At 44.8% G+C, this 17071-nt stretch overlaps 1 protein-coding gene across 5 annotated transcripts in view; it reads right to left on the minus strand.

Moving 5' to 3' along the window:
- Nucleotides 1-7520, minus strand: part of PAWR (pro-apoptotic WT1 regulator) — an 89723-nt gene extending 82203 nt beyond the window's left edge. For 3 of the 5 annotated variants that reach the window (XM_075496229.1, XM_075496204.1, XM_075496237.1), the window contains exons 1-2: nt 7420-7520; nt 6359-7016 (exon numbers count right to left, since the gene is read on the minus strand). In XM_075496229.1, coding sequence (XP_075352344.1) covers nt 6359-6862 — 504 coding nt within the window. In that variant the 5' untranslated portion in view covers nt 6863-7016; nt 7420-7520. The other 2 variants (XM_075496222.1, XM_075496213.1) reach the window with 2 other exon arrangements.
- Between the last annotated feature and the right edge of the window lie 9551 nt (nt 7521-17071).

Raw genomic sequence — 17071 nt, forward strand, 5'->3', positions numbered from 1 at the left:
AAGTGAAACATTTCCAATTTGAGGATTAGATTAAGGCATTTTTATAGAACAACAATAATTAAATATTTTCAGAGAAACTGTTACAGTGAAGCCAGACAAAACTTTTGAAAAAACTGTCAGATAAGTAATTTTTACCAATACTCAGCAGCATGTTCACTTCAGTACAAGAACTAGTCATACCAACACTTCTCTCCCTGTGCTTTTCAATGAGACTGAAGTCACCCGATTTCCACTGGAAAGCAAGATGCTTCATGTATTTCAGCATAAAAGTAGACAAACATAAAGCTGACAGGCTGTTTCCACTCTTTGCCCTAAAATATTTTCTTCCAGATTATCTTGTCTTTTAAGTAGCCTTTAGGAACAAACAACGATGGGATACACAGCATTTCAGACTTCAGTACTCGAGAAATAGCCTATAAAGAGCACAACAGAATATCTATCTTCAGTCAACCAACGTCTACATTTATTTAAGGTTTCTGGCTACATGACAGACTGGCAAGAGAAGGCAGTAACTGGCAAGGCTGAACATTAAGAAGCTTTCAACCACAAATTACAACCTAAACTAAGTACTTTTCTTGCTTTCCGTAGAATTCAGTACTCAATAGAAAAGGAAATATTTTACTTACATTGCGTTTATTTTCCACCTAGTAACTCCATCATTTCAGATGATTCACCCCAAAACAGAAGAGTGACAAAAAACCAACCATACAATAATGTTTTCCAATTACACCTAACTATTAAAAGACCATTTTAAAAACCAACCTTCCCAAAATTGCACTTAAGAGATAAATGCAAAGTCAAAACAATTAGAAAGGAAATTAATGGCTTCTGATACTTTTCCATCACTGTCCTTCCCATTCCAGTAGGAGCAAGTGCTGAACTAAAAAGAACTAAGTACGGAAAAGAATTGGTACTTTCTAGCTGAGTCCTGTGAATTCCAGCTGTAGATACTGGTCTACAATCTGTCTCTCTATGAAAACAGCCTTACTAAATTCAGCAAGGATAAAGTTATCCATATCACCTCTTAAAGAGAAATTACACTACTTCCAGTGGAAAAGATGTATCTTTTCCACTGGAAAACTACTGCACTGCCTAGACTTACTCCAAAACAGCACTATCCTAGGGCATAGAGACCCAAGTTTGGAAGATAGCATGCAGTGATTTAGAAGCTGCTACAAGGGTTCTGGAATTGAAAATAAACTTAGAAATCTGGAAGGTTAGGCGATTTATTTGACCAAATTCTTTCTTACCTAGCTAACTGTCAGGATATTAAAGCATACCATTAAACATTGGGCGGGGGGAGAAAAAGAACAGGCATATAAATTTATCATGTGTTAAAAAAAGATTGAAAGAAAAAAAGAATATGCTCTTGAACAGGTATTGCCCAAAGGCTTGGTCAAAATCAGAATTTACAAAGGCATCAAGAGCAAAGCATACTGGATGTAAAAAATCTCAATAAGATCCTTTTATCAGAATCTGAGAATGCTTATATCACTTCTTTCACCCTGCCATGTCTGAAGGAAGAACCATAAATGGAACCATAATAAGATTAATGTGTTCACTAGACAAAGCAAACAGAACGATGGCCTAACATATCATCAATGGTCATCCAGGTCAAATAAACATATTTCAGACTTCCATCATAACATTAATACCTCTGCATGGATGGTAAGGATATCAGTGGTCAGAAATAGGGGGTTTTTCCCCTGTATTTTGAACAGTTACTGGGACTTTTTTTTTCCCCCAACATATGCAAAAAGAAGCGACTTATTTTACGAGAAAACGCACAGAGATGTTAGACAATGCAAAGACACTACCTCATTAATATGAAGAAATAGCTAGAACTGCTCTTTCATTTAACTTAATCCTTAGGTAGTGAATCACTAAGGAAGATACTGCTGAAGGCAAACTTCTGGTCAAAAGAGTCCAACCACTAGTACAGGATTCTGCTCCCCTCTGTAGTTTCCAGCCATTCAGAGAAGGATTTCAATTCCTTTACAACGTACCCGGTAATTGCTGTGCTTGACACATTTGGCATTTAAAGTTTCCTTAAGTTTTTCCAACTGGAACGCAGCAACTTTCTGTCAGTCTACACAACTCAGCATGCTGGACTACCCTAGTAGCAGAACTCTTTCCTTCCCCACAGAAAGAGCTCATTGCTCTCTGCTTGCTTACAACGCTGTCCTTCGGTATGAAACCTACCAACCACCACATACGCAGTGCCTTCTAAAGAGACAGGCAGATGCCTGGCAGCAAGCCAACAGCATGGCTTCAAGAAGTCATATCCTTATTGCTGTTAATAAGAAGACAAGAGCTGAACACGGACTGGTTAAACATCCTAGGCAGATTCCACATTTGAATCACTTCTACCTTTTACTCTATTACTAGCTCCATTATTTCCCACAAACAGGTCAGGAGACTGTTGTGTCTCGAATCTGGCAGCTTCAGGTGCAAAATACACAGATAGGAGCTCTTTACACCTTTTTAAATCATTCATCACCCTGTTATTAACAGAAGAACACTTCTGAATTTAGATGACTTCCATCTGGTATAGGTGAAAATGTAAACTTTGTCTATAAGCACACGTTAAATAAAACACAGTTATCTAACTGTCCTTCCTAGATGGACCACGATTTTGATTATATATACACCTTTTTTAAAAGGGTAACCACAAAAATAGTTGTTCTGCTCCTGGTTGGGGTTCAGAAAAAACTTACCCACACAGTTATGCGAGCAGAGTCCTCCAGTGTAAACAGTTACAAAAGTAAAGCTGTACTTTCACCAGTGCAGCTTGTTTTGCTTGGAGCAGGACAGAAGAATTACTACAACAATACAAAAGATAACTCTCATCCTATATGTGGGTCCTCACAAAGCACTGTCAGTGTAGCATAATGGGAGCTCTATGTGTTTCTTGGATAGATACTAGCACAGCTGTAAATGAGAAAAATGTTATAAGTAAACTTAACACCTGCATTGAGTGAATACCTACAAACTGAAAACTTTCTAACATAGCTAAAAATTGTTACAAGGCTTAATATTTAAAAAAGGAAACTTATGTAGTAATGATAATTACATACAATTTAGTTACCTTTCACAACCTGAAGAACTGTTAGAAAGCAGCAAAACCCGAATTCCACAGCACTTAAGATTCAACAAGCTATCAAGAAACTACTTTACAATCACTGAAAAGGAAAAAAGCTGCAAGTATTTCAGAAGCCATTTTCAAAAGCCACCATTACTTAGATAAGCACTAGCACTGAGAAGATAAAAACCAGCCTTTACTTCTATCACAATGGCCTCTAAATACAAAGTGTCGCCACTACTCCCAGCCTGTCACCATCTGTTTTCACAGCTTCCCCTACGGTTTCTGTCCTCCACCGACTTCAATACAAAATACATCTAAGACACAGAACTGTTTAGGACCTAGCTCTGTTACCTTCCTATTGAACAGAAGATAAATTAATCATTAATGAATAACGATCTGCTAACATTTTTCATGCCTATTTCAAGATAACTGAGACAACACAAACTTTTACTTTCCTTATTCTACCACCTTTCATATCATTAAGTTCTCCAGCTGCAAATTAGATCCTACTTCTTTGAGGTAAAAACTAGTTTTGTATTCCATTTCGGGCAGAGAAGCTTCTAGGCACTATGTACCTTCTGTGAGTGCATTTTGTTGACAGTTACCCATTTTAATTTCAGAGTATCAGAATCTTCTCTTATCATCGTTCTCCACCACAGTGGCATGCTGATCATAAAAGGGAGATGTTTAGCATAAAAATGGCTACTCCATTCTAGAGAAAGGAGTATTTTCTTGAAAAATAAGACAATAAAACACCTGGTAAAGCTCTAAAAGAACATCTCCTGAAAAGCAATTTTAAAACATAGCACTCATAGCTCTGCGTGGTGTAAGGGGTTAAATTCAGTGTGTACTACTACCAAGTCACTACGTATAGCATGGTAAAGCTACACCTAGCATCTGAGAAAGACAGCAAGAAACTGGAGTGTTGTAGATTATTCCAACAAGTCATCATCTACATTACAGCCTTCTTTTGTCCAAGAACTTCAAATGACTGTGGTGAATCAGTGCTTCAAAATATTTTTTCATTAATAAATAGATATATGAAAGACAGTACAAGTAAATACTCTGCAAAACATTCATTGGTAAGTAGTTACTCACATTTGACACTGGAGACAGTTTTTGAAGCTGTCCACCATCAGGAATGATCTAGTGTTCCCTAGTTAAATAATTCTTAGGAATACATGTGGTAATGATTAAAAACATTTAAGAAATGTGAAACACTGAAAAGAGATAGCTTTGTATAAGTATATGCCAGTCAAAAATGCAACACTTACTACTAGCAAGTTTCCCCAAAACTACCTTGTACAACAGGTATCTACGCTTATTAAAACTTGACCGAGAAAACGTGATGGAATGCTTAATCACTAGTTACAGAAGTAATTAGTATAAAGATACAAGAAGTTCCCAAGAAGCGTCAACACATGGTGACAGGCAGCAAAGTTAAGGCCCTCAGAAATACGGGAACGGCAAGAACTTGCTTCTCAATGCCTAAATATGTTATCCTTAATGAATAAACCACCTTTAACAATGCAGCAGAAACTACATTAGCAAATTCACACATAAGATTCTAATGGCTGGTGAGCAAGATGTGTTTTCCTGGAAAGCAAAGCATATTTTGAGCAATACTTAAACAAAACAAACAAACAAAAACCCCAACCACCACCAAACCCACCAAACTAGCAAACCCCAAACCACATCACCCAAAAACCACCAAAGGAACACTAGTTCGGAAAACTAGTTCAAAGAACTAGGACACTAGTCTCAAAGAGCGAAAAGAAACCCACCGCCCAAAACCAACCAAACAAAAAAAAAGGTGATGACTGGGGATGGGGTACACAGCTGTGGCCCCTAAAATATGATATTGTACAATGCTTGCTGCAATGTGCCAAACCTTTATTAACTGGGCTAGGACTAGTTTACTTAGGGAAATAAAGATACAGCGTTTTAAGAGTTCCTATAGAAACACAGAGGGCAGGTATTTAGGGGGCTTTGTATAAAACAAACAAGCCACAGTCTAGGAAGTTTGAATGCTCTGAAGCCAGAGAATTAAAGAACTCACTGGTATTCCTCACCTTCCAAAGCAAGAATATTGAAGGCCTATGCCAAACCACTTCACCTCAAACTAAAGACTATGGAAGTAAATAGAGGTGCTTAGGGACATGGTATAGTGGTGGTCTTGGTAGTGTTAGGTTTACGGTTGGACTCGATCTTACAGGTCTTTTCCAACCTATACGATTCTGTGATTCTGTAAATATCCTCAAAAAACACAATTATAAAGATTTCTACTGTTCCTAAAACTCATTCTTCACCTTCCAATACCTTCTCGCATGAAAGTGTCTGCTGTGAAAGTGCCTAGGATGTCACAAAAAAAGGATTAGTGACTTCAGGTATGGAGAACATGATTTCATCTTCTCTTGCTGCTTTAGAAGCAAATATCTTCCCTTCTAGTGTTATTTTAATAATCTATAATGTTAACCAAAAGAACTACAAGTTTTTTCTACAGTGATGGTGGTCATCATTACTAGTGCAAAATTGCAGACTAAAATCCAGCTTTGTTCAAAGTTTCCTGTGGCCTTTCTTATTAACTGCAAAAAAAGCTAAAGACTTAGTTATCATTCTTCTGAATTCCTCTAGGAGTATTATAAATCAATGCCAGATTTTTACACTAGTAGCAAACCACAGAAGACAGTGGTGTTGGCTGATAAAAATATCTTCCTCTGCCTTCAAAAAAATGCTCTTTAAACCACTACATTTTTTCCAGTGCAGGAAATTCTTTTGACTTCCAAACTGAGCAATATTTACACCTGAACATCTATTCAGAGCTGATAAATCACTTTTTTCATTACTATTGTTTTGACCATACTTTAACAGGCACGTGTCTCGGTTTGATCTTCCAAAAGCCCTAGAACTTACCCTCTACCAACAAGAAGACATAAAGAAAAGTCACAGGCCGTGACAGGTCTGATTTATTTAGAATAAACGGCACCTCGTCTGTTCGGATGCCGCACCGTAACGATCACGGTATACCCCTCCGACCGCGTGCGGGCCTTCGTGCTTTTCCGCGCGGTGTAGGCAGAAGGCTTCACCACCGCAGCTAGCCCAGGCGAGCAGCCCAGGCACGGGCGAGGAGCGCCCAGGAGAACAGGACCGCTGCGCCCGGCTGCCGCCCCCGCGGGCTGAGCCCCCCGCCGCACCGGGCCCTCCCCAGCGCCCCAGGCGCCCCCAGCGGTGGCTCCGGTGCGGCGGCGGCCGCCCCCTCCCCCGCGGGCTCACCTCGGCGGCCGGGATGTTCACCACACCTGTCGACCTCCTCTTCTCCCTCAGCTTCCTCTTCTCGATCTGCCCCTTCCCCTTCCTGGCGCTGGGGCCCGAGCTCTTTCCCTTGGCGGCCAGCTTCTCCTCGCCCTCGGGGGAGCCCGGCGCGGCGGCGGGAGGGGGCTTGGCGGCCGGCTCAGCCCCCCGGCCCGCGGCGAGGGCCGGCGGCGGCTCCTTGGCGGGGGCGGCCCGGCCCAAGGCGGCGCTGGAGAGGCTGACGCAGTTGACGGCCCCGCCGGCGGGGGGCGCCGCGCGGTCGGGCGGCACGGCCGGGCCGCCGGGGGGCAGGTTGTTGTTCAGCTCGGCGGCGGAGGCGCCCCCCGCCGGCCTGGCCTCACCCCCGGCGGCTGCCCCCGGGGCCGGCGGCGCCTGCTTCGCCCGCATCTTTTCCCGCTTGGCCTTCCACTCCTCCAGAAAGTCCGTGGTGCTGCCCCCGGCGCTGCGGTAGCCGCCGGTCGCCATGTTCCCGGCAGGCTGGACGCCGAGAGCGCCCCACCAGCACCTCTGCCGCCGCCCGCCCTGAGGCGGCTCTGCTGCCGCCCGGAGAGGAGAGGTCCCGGCGGGGCGGGCGGGAGACACGGGGGCGGGGAGAGCGACTCGGAGAAGCGCAAACACCCTGGAGAGAAACAAAAGGGGAGACGTGAACCGTCCCGCAGCGCTGCCCGTCCTCGTCCCGCCGCCCCGCCAACTCCCCAGGAAGCCCCCCGGCCCCCGGGGACGGGTCTCCATCACCGCCCGCCCTCGCCCGCCGGGCTCCCGCGGCTCGCGCCGCCCGGCCCCGGCGCAGCACCCCGCGCCCGCCGGAGCTCCCCTCACCCCTCGGCGCGGGGCCGCCCGGGGATGCCCGCCTTCCCCGCTCGCCGACGCCCCGGCACCCGGCCGCCCGCTGCGACCACGACGACCGCGAAGCGCCGTCCCTCGGCCCCGGGGCCGGAGCGTGTACCATCCCCCCGACGCCCGCTTGCCTGCCGGGGGACCGTGTTCCCGCGCGGGGCGGGGCGGAGGCGGTCGGCGCTCACCTCCCGCCCGGCGGGGCCGCGGCTCAGGCGCTCCCCAGCGCCGGCGGCACCAGGTGAGCGGCACCGCCTCCCGCCGTCCCGGAAGGAGCGGCGCGGCCCCGAGCTCCCCCTCCCTCCCTCCCCCTTCCCCATCGCGGCGCGGACAGAGCCGAAGCCAGGGCGGAAACTGCCGAGATGGCCTCAACAATGGGGTGAGGGCGGGGAGGCCCCGCCCGGCCCGGTGCGCTGCGCGCCGCGACCTGACCGCGCCGGGTGTCAGCCCGCCGCGGGGTCCCGCCGCCCCGCCACCTGCCCCGGGCAGCGCCGGCACGGGAGGGGACACGGACCCCGGTGCTCTCGACGAGCGGCAACGCGGGCGGGAGGGGGCGAGGGGCGCCGCGGCCGCGTGAGGAGCGGAGCGGAGCGGGACGCCGCCAACCGCCGCCCGCCCGCCTCAGGCCGCGCTGCCGCTTCACCCGCAGCTTTAACGGGCGGGGGCTGCCAGATCCCAGCCACGGGGGTCCGGAGGAGGCGGTCTGGTGTCACTCGCCCCCACGGCCCGCGGGGGGCTCCGCCAAGCCCGCCCCGCACCTGCCGGAACGTCTCCGGTGACGGGGGCTGAGGAGCCCGCCGCGCCCTGCCGGCATACCCGGCGTGGGGCCGCCTAACCGCGGGGCAGGTGCCCGGGGGTCGGCCCTCGGGCAGTCCGGCTCCCCGGCACCGCCGGCGGCTGTCACCAGCGACAAGGCAAGAAGCCGTGTGTAAAGCCCGGCTTGGTCAAGCTTCGGCTTCGGCTGTCATTAGGGAGACGCCGCGCTGGGGACAGAAGCACCAGCTTGGCCTGAAAACGTGGTGGCTGCCGCTGCTCTCGCGTCGTCGTTTAACGGGGTCGATGCACGGTGGGAAGAGCCTGAAGTTAATTGCTCCCGCAGCATAATAACTTGGTGTCGTCTGCGGCTCGGGTGGGCAGACCGAAGTTAGTCAGTGGAGTTCGCTCCCGCAGGCGGCAGGTTGGGAAAGAGCCTGTGCTTTCGTGATGTTACAAGAAACAAGGATGCAAGGAATTTCTGCCAGTCACACCGCAAGGGCTTGAAAGATGGCTCGTTTATAAGTAATACAGCCTTCAGTGGGGAAACCTAACCGGGAAAAAGGCACGTGCAGGGAATGTGATGGGAGTCTGCAGTATCCATTGAACAGTTTGTGTAGGTGATCAAAAGGGCTAAACCTGCATGGAAAACTCAGCTTTTTTGGTTTTGCTGAATTCACTATGTCTTAATAGCACCCTGAAAATTGATCGTGGTATTTTTGGAAATCATTGCTTTCAATAGATTTGTGGCTTGCTTAATCCTGCTTTATAAGGGGTATGCTGAGGGAAGCGAAGGGGTGTATTGGTGCTACCTTTGCAGCAGGCTCAGGACAAGATACAAGCCTACGTCAGAGGCACAGGAAATCCATATAGCCTGGGCTTACGTACCCGGGCGCACCTTCTCCCCTTTTTATCACCTTTTTTCTCTCTTTCAGATTCAGTCCTGAATTTGTCCGCCTGGTTAATAAAAACCATTAGGAGTTCAGAATATAAACTTTGCAAAAGTTTTTGGTTTCTTTTTACAGAAAAAAAAATTATAGACGCTGCAGATACAGATAAAAAATATCTAGCAAAATGGGGCGCCTAATATCTGGCACTGGATTCTCTGCACCTTACAGTATAAATAACAGGCTTAGTCCATGCAACTGCTTTCACCTTAGGTACATCTCTACCCCGTTCTCTTCCACCGCAGTGGGCACCGTCTCACCCTACCACAACCTTCTCTGCCCTTCTGGTGATCATTCATTTACTTGGACTGAAGTTCACTTAACTCATATCTGATTTCTGCTCTGGTTTGGGTTTAGGGTTTTTTTTGGTGCGGCAGTTGGTCTTGAAGGGGTGTTTAATTGTTTGTATATATGGAAGTTAAGGTATCGGGATCCTCCATGCAGACAAAACCTGTTATCTTTCAGGCTGAGGGAAAGTCCCCAAACAAAACAGGCTAGTTGTTCTGTGTTACATTGGAAAGCTGTAAATAGGCAGAAAAGTAGATGGTGAAAACATAGTTCTGTACTAGCTCTACTCTTTAATACTTGGCAATACAAAATTAGTAAAGTTGGTCATATTTGCAGATCAAGCGCTTAACAAAAATTTGACCTAACAAAAATATTGATTAAGCACTCTCCTGAAAAAAACATCCTTACCTGCACTCTTATCTGTAGAGTTTTTAAGTTAGAAAACTACTCAATTGTATTTTTAGAAAACACAGTTTAGGAAAAGGATCCTTCATCTGAATTCTTGTCTGTCTTTCTCATTCTGTAATTTTTTTCCCTTTATACGACGAAGAGCTTTTCCTGAGAGAATCATGTAACTGTGACAATACCAGTATTTCACCCCTCACTATTACACCCCATGAGCAGCACAGCTGGCCAAAAATGAGGGAAAAGAGATTAGAAAGTCGTTAGGTACAGTATGTTGTGTATATGGAGAAATATAGCAACATGCTTCAGTTCTTAGGATACCCTCAGTTCTCCGTCACCCCAGCTCTCCCCAGCTGCCTGGGCCCCTCTCTCTGTGGCAGTCCTTAGCAGCTAGCAAGGCTTAGCCGTGCTCGCCCCACTTCGCATCTTATCTGCCCACCTTTCTTATGTGTAGGAGGTGCCGTTGCCAGGCTTTAGCTGCATCTACCATTGCTGTTGGATTTTTTTTTTCTCTAATCTTCTATAAAAAACATTGTGGAGGTTTTTTAAGTGCCAAAAAGGCTTTGTGTTTCTTACGGTCTGTTATATATTAACAGAAGTTATGTTGTGGTGAGTGAGGTTGGGCTTAAGTGCCCAATACAAAAATGCTGACTGTCAGATGTTTGCATCTCAATAAGGTTGTCTGTGCTGGAGAGCTTTCAGGGATAAAGTCCCAAATAGTTTAAGTATCACGCTGCATGTTTTCCTCTGCCACAATGGAGAACAGCTTAATAGCTTGCAAACATTTTTAGAACAGCACTTTTCTCTTTTCTTACCAAAAAAATCTTCAGGATATTCTTAAGGCCTAGAAATACAGTTCATTTTATTAGCTATGTTTAGCTAAGCTGGCATAGTGACAAGGGTCCCTAAGCCTTAAGATATTGTTTTTTATATATTCATTATTATGGAATGAGACTCTCCCCTAGAGGTAAAATTACCACCAGGATTGGGTAGGATGATCTTGAGCTCCTTCGCTAGGCAAAAAACAAACACTTCATTTTTCAGTTTAGAATAAAACCCATCATTTATTCTTAAAATCTTGAGGAAATGAAGTGCATTTTGGGGTTGGGCACTTTAAAGCTGGTTCCTTTGTAAAGGTTTGCAAGCTGTTTAAGATTTTTGTAATTTCTTCTAGAGATTCAACCAAATTATCCAACCTTATTAAGGTGTTCTGTGTACAAGTTTATCTGAGCTGTAAGCTTTTCTGAAGTGGCAGTTTTCAAGGGCTGGAAAATAAAATAGCAAACACAATAACATATTATTGGCACAGGAGATTAAGGACAACATCCAAATTCCTGCCCAATGTCTGTTTGCTCGTTACTGTCGGGCTCCAAGCTTAGCAAACATTTGTTATACCCGTTGGTGCTGGTGTCCTCTCCACTGAAACATTCCCTCCTTCTCACACTCTTCAGCATCTCTGGAAGCTCTCCCCAAAGCCTCTGTTGAGATTACTGTATTTGCCTGCCTGTCTCTTCAACACGCATACTCTTCCTTCCGCTCTGGACTTCACCCGCCTCTGCCTGCCTTACCTGAACTTCCATGAACCTCTGTCTCTTAGTGTGCCTATCTACTGCTGCCCATATTGGATCCCCTTTGAAGTCCATTCAGTCAGCATTCTTCATGTTTCTTCCCCCCAATACAAACTTTTTCAGTCACATACTTGTTCTACCTGCTTTATCACTCTGGCTTTATTAAACTAGGTTTATTAAGCTCGCTCTGGTGCTGTCCCATTAAATCTTCCCTCTCTGCTGCTTTAAATTTCACCTGCTGGGTAATCCTCACACCCATCGCTGTACCCCAACTAACCTACCTACCTACTTATGTCTGCACTATCCTTCCATAAATGCTGTTGCTTAAAATTGCTATGACTCAGTGAAATCTTACTGCCATCTTTTTGTAGAAATACCTGTTCCTCTTTTTATCTATAAAATTCCAAAAACCTCTCTTTAAACCTTTCACATTAAATCTCTTACCGTACCTTCCCTTTAATCTTCCTGTAAAATCCCCACTTATGCTCCATGACATTTCTAACATCAAATCTCCACGTAAAAGTAAAATAATCCTCAAACATAGCACTACTATCCCTCTTGACTCTTCCTTTTAACCTTTTCTTACTAATGCTTTCCAAGCCAATGCTTTGCTGTCCTGTGGCAATACTTCTCTCCTCTCTGCAGCCACTCATGCTGCCCACATGCCTAGGATGAGACAAAACCTACTGAAACATACTTTGCAAGTGTCTTCCTCCTTGCACTCTTTTGTTATTCCCAGTTATATCACTAACAGAACGTTTAATATCTCTGTCAGAGACGGTCAAAAGAGTTTAAATAATTAGGTGGTGCTCCGTAGTCTTGACCATTGGCCTCTTTCCCATGACTTCAGAAGATTCACTTGTAGCAGATCCCAGTGAAGGCGTGAAGCTGTGAAAGGTAACGTGGAGATGCTTGTAGTCTCATTTCTGAACAGTGAAGTGATTGTGTATTTTGTCTCTAACCAACTTCCTTTTTTTTAAGCATGTAGAGGGAGTTTTTATTTCTGTTTACATCTGTACTGTTTGCTTTTCAAATTCTCTCTTAATCTTTGGTTTATCTCTTCTTACCTACCAAATTCTGTTATCGCTTGGTCTTGGTTGTTTTTGCATTTTTGTCTAAATGCGGATAAACTGCTATCCCTTGTAATTTAATACCACTTTCTGCTACTGCTGAGCTATGCACGCTATCTAAGTCTGAGAGGCTTAGCCTATCATCATGGATTTTTATTTCCTTTTCTTCCAGGAGTTAATTAAATTATTCTTTTTTTCCCCTCACTGGAGCTTAGTGTCACGGTGCTAACCTTCTGGCAAGGTTTTCCTCTGTAAGGTTCTAACAATTAATTATGTTGTAGTCACTGTAGTCAGTGGTTTAACTAGATTACTTTGTTATGACTTGCTCCTGGAAACTCATACAAATTTGACAGTCCCACTTTTACTGAAATATCAATTTTATCCTATTTGCTGTGCTACTGAGTTGGATGCTTCAAACTTTTTTTCTAAGTGCTAGGGCCTGATTCGAAATCTGGCACTAAATACAGCAAAGTTTTGTGAAATAGCTGGGTTTATCAGGAGGTATTAGCATTCAAGATCAGTCCTAGAGTCCATCTTCTAATCTGGTTTCTGCATGTGTTTTACCATTGTGAACTCTGCTATCACTTGACCAAAAATAACTACATAGTTTCTTTGAACTAGGTTGTTTTGACCGACAAACTAGTATTGTTTCCTGCAACAAAGTTCATTCATCCAGCTGATGGAGGAGTGCAGTGTGAAAAGGAAAAAAACAAAACTTACAGAAAGAAGTTTGCTCGATTTTTTTCAAGCATTTCATCTTATAGTATGAGGAATTAATGCAGAGATTGCCGTCTGTCTCCAGTTGGCAGTTGTTGGATAAGAATGACAGTGGGGATGGGAATGGATCAGTATCTGTGCAGATGACTTCAAAGGCGTGATGAGAACGTTTTCTGCCACAATTCACAGTCTCACTCTGTAAGATGGTCTGTTGCTCCTTCTCATGTTCTGCACCATATGAGGGTATAAACCGATGACTCAGCTTATCTTATTACTCCTTGCTATTTGTGATGAAGTTCAGTCAGTATAGCTTTGAAACAGTTTATTGAGCAACCATGCTACCTCTTTTTTTCTGCCCAAATAGGTACTCTCTAGGGCCAGATTTGAACTGGGTAAGTATGCCCTAGACCACCCTGTTGAGGAGTACGGATGAAAAACAGACATGGAGTCAAAATGTTACACAGTGAGGTATAAGAAGGTAGAGAAAAAACGATGCTGACAAGCTTCACCGTGATTGGGAGAGAAGGGAGGAAAGGGTGGATGCTATAAGGCAGGCTATAAATATGCCTGAGGACCAGTTTGCAAAAGGCATAGAAGCAAATCCCCTGATGGCAAATCAGTAGGGCCAGGGTATGATCTCCATGCAAAAGAAACACTGGGAGGAGACAGTTTTCCCTTTATGGCCCTCGCTTTTGTGTTCACTGTGAAGGAACCTAGGGAGCGTCTTGCAGTGGAGCCCTTCATTATGGAGGATCCATCAAAATCAAAGAATTGGAAAGAAACAGAACAAATTGAGAAGGTGAAAAATAACGAATTGCCAAACTGAGTGGCAGTGATAAAGTAGCAGATGGAATTCAGGATAGACAAATGTAAAGTGACTTACGTTGGGGAAAATTTTCCAAGGTAACAAGCTACCTAGACATACTTGAGCAGCACTGAGTCTGTCAAACTAAAATGCTCCTGCGGAATGCCCATGCTGCCTCACAGTAAGAACACCAGGGAGCGTAACGCAGAGGAATTGGATTTGTGCGTACGCTGGCTCATTAGTCCAGCCTCCACACTTGCCCTTTCGGGAACAAACTGCTTTCAGACAGAGGTGCCTCTGGTGTCTTTGTATTCTTCCACGAGAGAGAGAGCTCATGTAGTCTTCCAGACATAAGCTAGCCTTGGGTGTTTTCTGTGGCGTGTCGTTTTGCCACATTGTCCTCTAGACTCCCAAGTTCTCAGGGATACCCTACGTGGGCACCTGGACTGCCACCATCTTAGCTAGTGGGGGAGCTGCCAGGTTACCAAGCTGTCGTGCCATCTAAGATGGTAACGAAGAGCTGACTGTACCTATCCATAAGACAGAAATAAAATCTTAGGTTTAAGTTACCCTTAAGATAACCTTAATTTATCTGAATAACACTACCTTTGTTGTTTTTTACATTTATGATACATTTCCAGCACCTACAGACCCTATTCATTCTTCTTAAAGACAGCATCCTCTGACCATACTCATCTCTATACAGCTAACTCTCATTACAGTTTAAAACATTGTTAATCACATTTTGGTCCACACCAAAGACAATTCAGTTCCTGTCTTTCTGTATCTCCAGATGTAAGCACACAAATGAATAATTAGAAACCAAATCCAGTGGTTACTGGCTCACTGTCAGTCCATGTCTTGTTGGTACTGGTTACAGTTCATAACCCTTCAGGGCTTTTTTTTTAAATTAACAGCCCTCTAGCTCTTAAGAATTATTTTTATTTTTTGAAAGACCAGTACAAAGTCAGTAAAAATGAATCGGGTCTCTGGATTCTCGCCGTGTACCTCTTGGTTAAAGTGCTGTCCCTGCATCCTTTTGATCTAACCTCATGCAGGTGATGAGCCGCATGCAGTAGAAAAGTGCAGTGGGCACAAAACTGTGTCCCAAAAGAATCATAGTTAGAGCTGACTAAGAAACTTGGCCTTCACTGAAATGCAGTAGATGATGCATGCAGAATTTAGTGTGATGGCTTTTTACAATGCTTTGTTTGCGCTGTCCGTTCATTTGGTGATTCTTTTGCTCCTGCACCACAGTATTCCCAGGGCCTACTGTGTTTCATATGACGGACCATAACGCAGTTGCCTTGTAAAAGGAATCGGGCAGATATTTCAGGAATTTAGTACTGGTTATTAGTAGCAATCATCTGGAAGTGTCCAAACCAAACACAAACAGCAATCAATCAATGGCTGTGACATATCAGTGAGTGTAAGCAGAGGAGGGGAAAGCACTCAGAAGAGTTCAGAGTCAGCGTGTATGAAACCAAACAGACTACAAAGGGAGAGAATAGCTTCAAGAACATAAAAAATAAAATATACTTCCTAGTGTTCAAATTATGTTGATATTTTATATTATGAAACTTATTTCAGTGCTACATGGCCATGCTGTAAACATCTAGGATGAAAGCCTGGGACTGAATTTTTGTGTGAACAATTGGAACAAAATCTATGTGCCTAAATCGTAGTGATTTTATATAGACAAACGTGGACAATGCTTAAAAACGAATTTTGTGGTTTGCTCATAATATACATTATTTGCTGTTTCAAGGTGAAAACTGCCAAGGTATTTAAGATGTCAAGTTTTAAATACATATTAAAAAGATGTTTTAAGTTGAAAAGTTACTTGAAAGAGGACAAGCTGCATACTTCATCCGTTGTGTACAAGCAAATCCTCAGCCAATGCTCAGTTTATAGTATTTATTCCCAAATTAGGCATTAGGACCCAACAGGCCTTGCCTTCTGTATTTGCTTTATTGTTGGACAGTCAAAAAGGGATGAAAGGAAACTGATGAAGAAATAGTGAATGCCTGTTTGCCTGCAAACACCTTGATGGGTTGAAAACAAGGGAAGAAGTGTGAGACCTTTCACTGCTTTCACCCTGAAACTGTTTAGGGAGAAGGAGAAAAATAGGAGAGAGGCCTATGGAAAATAGTGCTGATTCCTGAGGAGGGCACTAACTGGATTAAGTGGGAACAGGTGACTTGTAGAGTGTGCTTAGTTTATGGTAAAACCACCCCCTTGGATTAGAGAGAAACGAGAGTAGGTGGGAACTAAATGGCTGAGTAGAGACATTCCTACTGAGTAAAGATTAGTTATCAGTGAAAAAAAGATCCGGTGGTCAGGAAAAGATTAATGGGGTCTTTGAAACCATTAGGGATGTGTGCTTCTGGGGAGCTCGGGATAAGGCAGTGTGAGGAAAGGGGGAGTGGGAGGTGAGTAACAGAGGTGGAGGGAGAGCATGCAAAGTGTCGAGGCTGCTGAGTTGTGGAGAGAGGAATTGTGGACAGTAGCGAATTCAATAGAAGGTACGACTGTAGAGCAACTAGCTCGGGAAGAAGTGACCGGTGGTTAGGTCTGAAGGGAGAGTGAAACAGGAGAGAGAAGCAGCAAATGAGTAGAAAATGCAAGAAGCGAGCAGAAAGATGGGAGATGGTCTAAGGGGGCAGAAATAGGCAGCAAGTACCAGAAGGACTGAATGAGAAGTGCGGGAAACTGAATGTCCAGGGAGGGTCTTGGTGATCTGGGTGGCACACAGGAGCGACTGAGAGGACTGACAGCCGAGATGAGCAGAAGACGGAGAGCCTGTTCTCTCCAGCAGCTGTGGCATGTCGGTAAGCTTGTAGTGACTTGTTAGTAAAATATGAAGGGAGTTCTTGCACTCAGTGTCTGTGTGTAGCAATTCTGAGTGCTACTCCCCAGACAAGGGGAGATTCAGAGTGCTCAAGGTCCTAGGGGAAGTGGCTTCAGGGGTCTTTTGGTTATTGTGGCTATCACCCTGAATAACAGGGAATGTAATTAGAGCTCAAAGCCCTCTCTTGCACAGAAAAGAATTATATACGGTGGCTTGGAAGTAGGGCAGAACCCTATCCATGCAGAGCTGAGGAGAAAAGGTTGAGGAGACTGGAGAAGGATGTGAGTGCATGTGGTGTGCTGCCATGCTTGCAAGGCAATGAACAGGGAGGAGAGACTGAAGGGGGCAAAGGGAGGACTACAAGGACCTCACAGTGTACAGACTGCTCTGGTTACAAAGCAAAGCAACACGCTCGTATAGTGATCATATTGAAAGG

The sequence above is a fragment of the Mycteria americana genome, chromosome 1 (assembly GCF_035582795.1).
Source record: "Mycteria americana isolate JAX WOST 10 ecotype Jacksonville Zoo and Gardens chromosome 1, USCA_MyAme_1.0, whole genome shotgun sequence".
Taxonomy (NCBI): Eukaryota; Metazoa; Chordata; class Aves; order Ciconiiformes; family Ciconiidae; genus Mycteria; species Mycteria americana.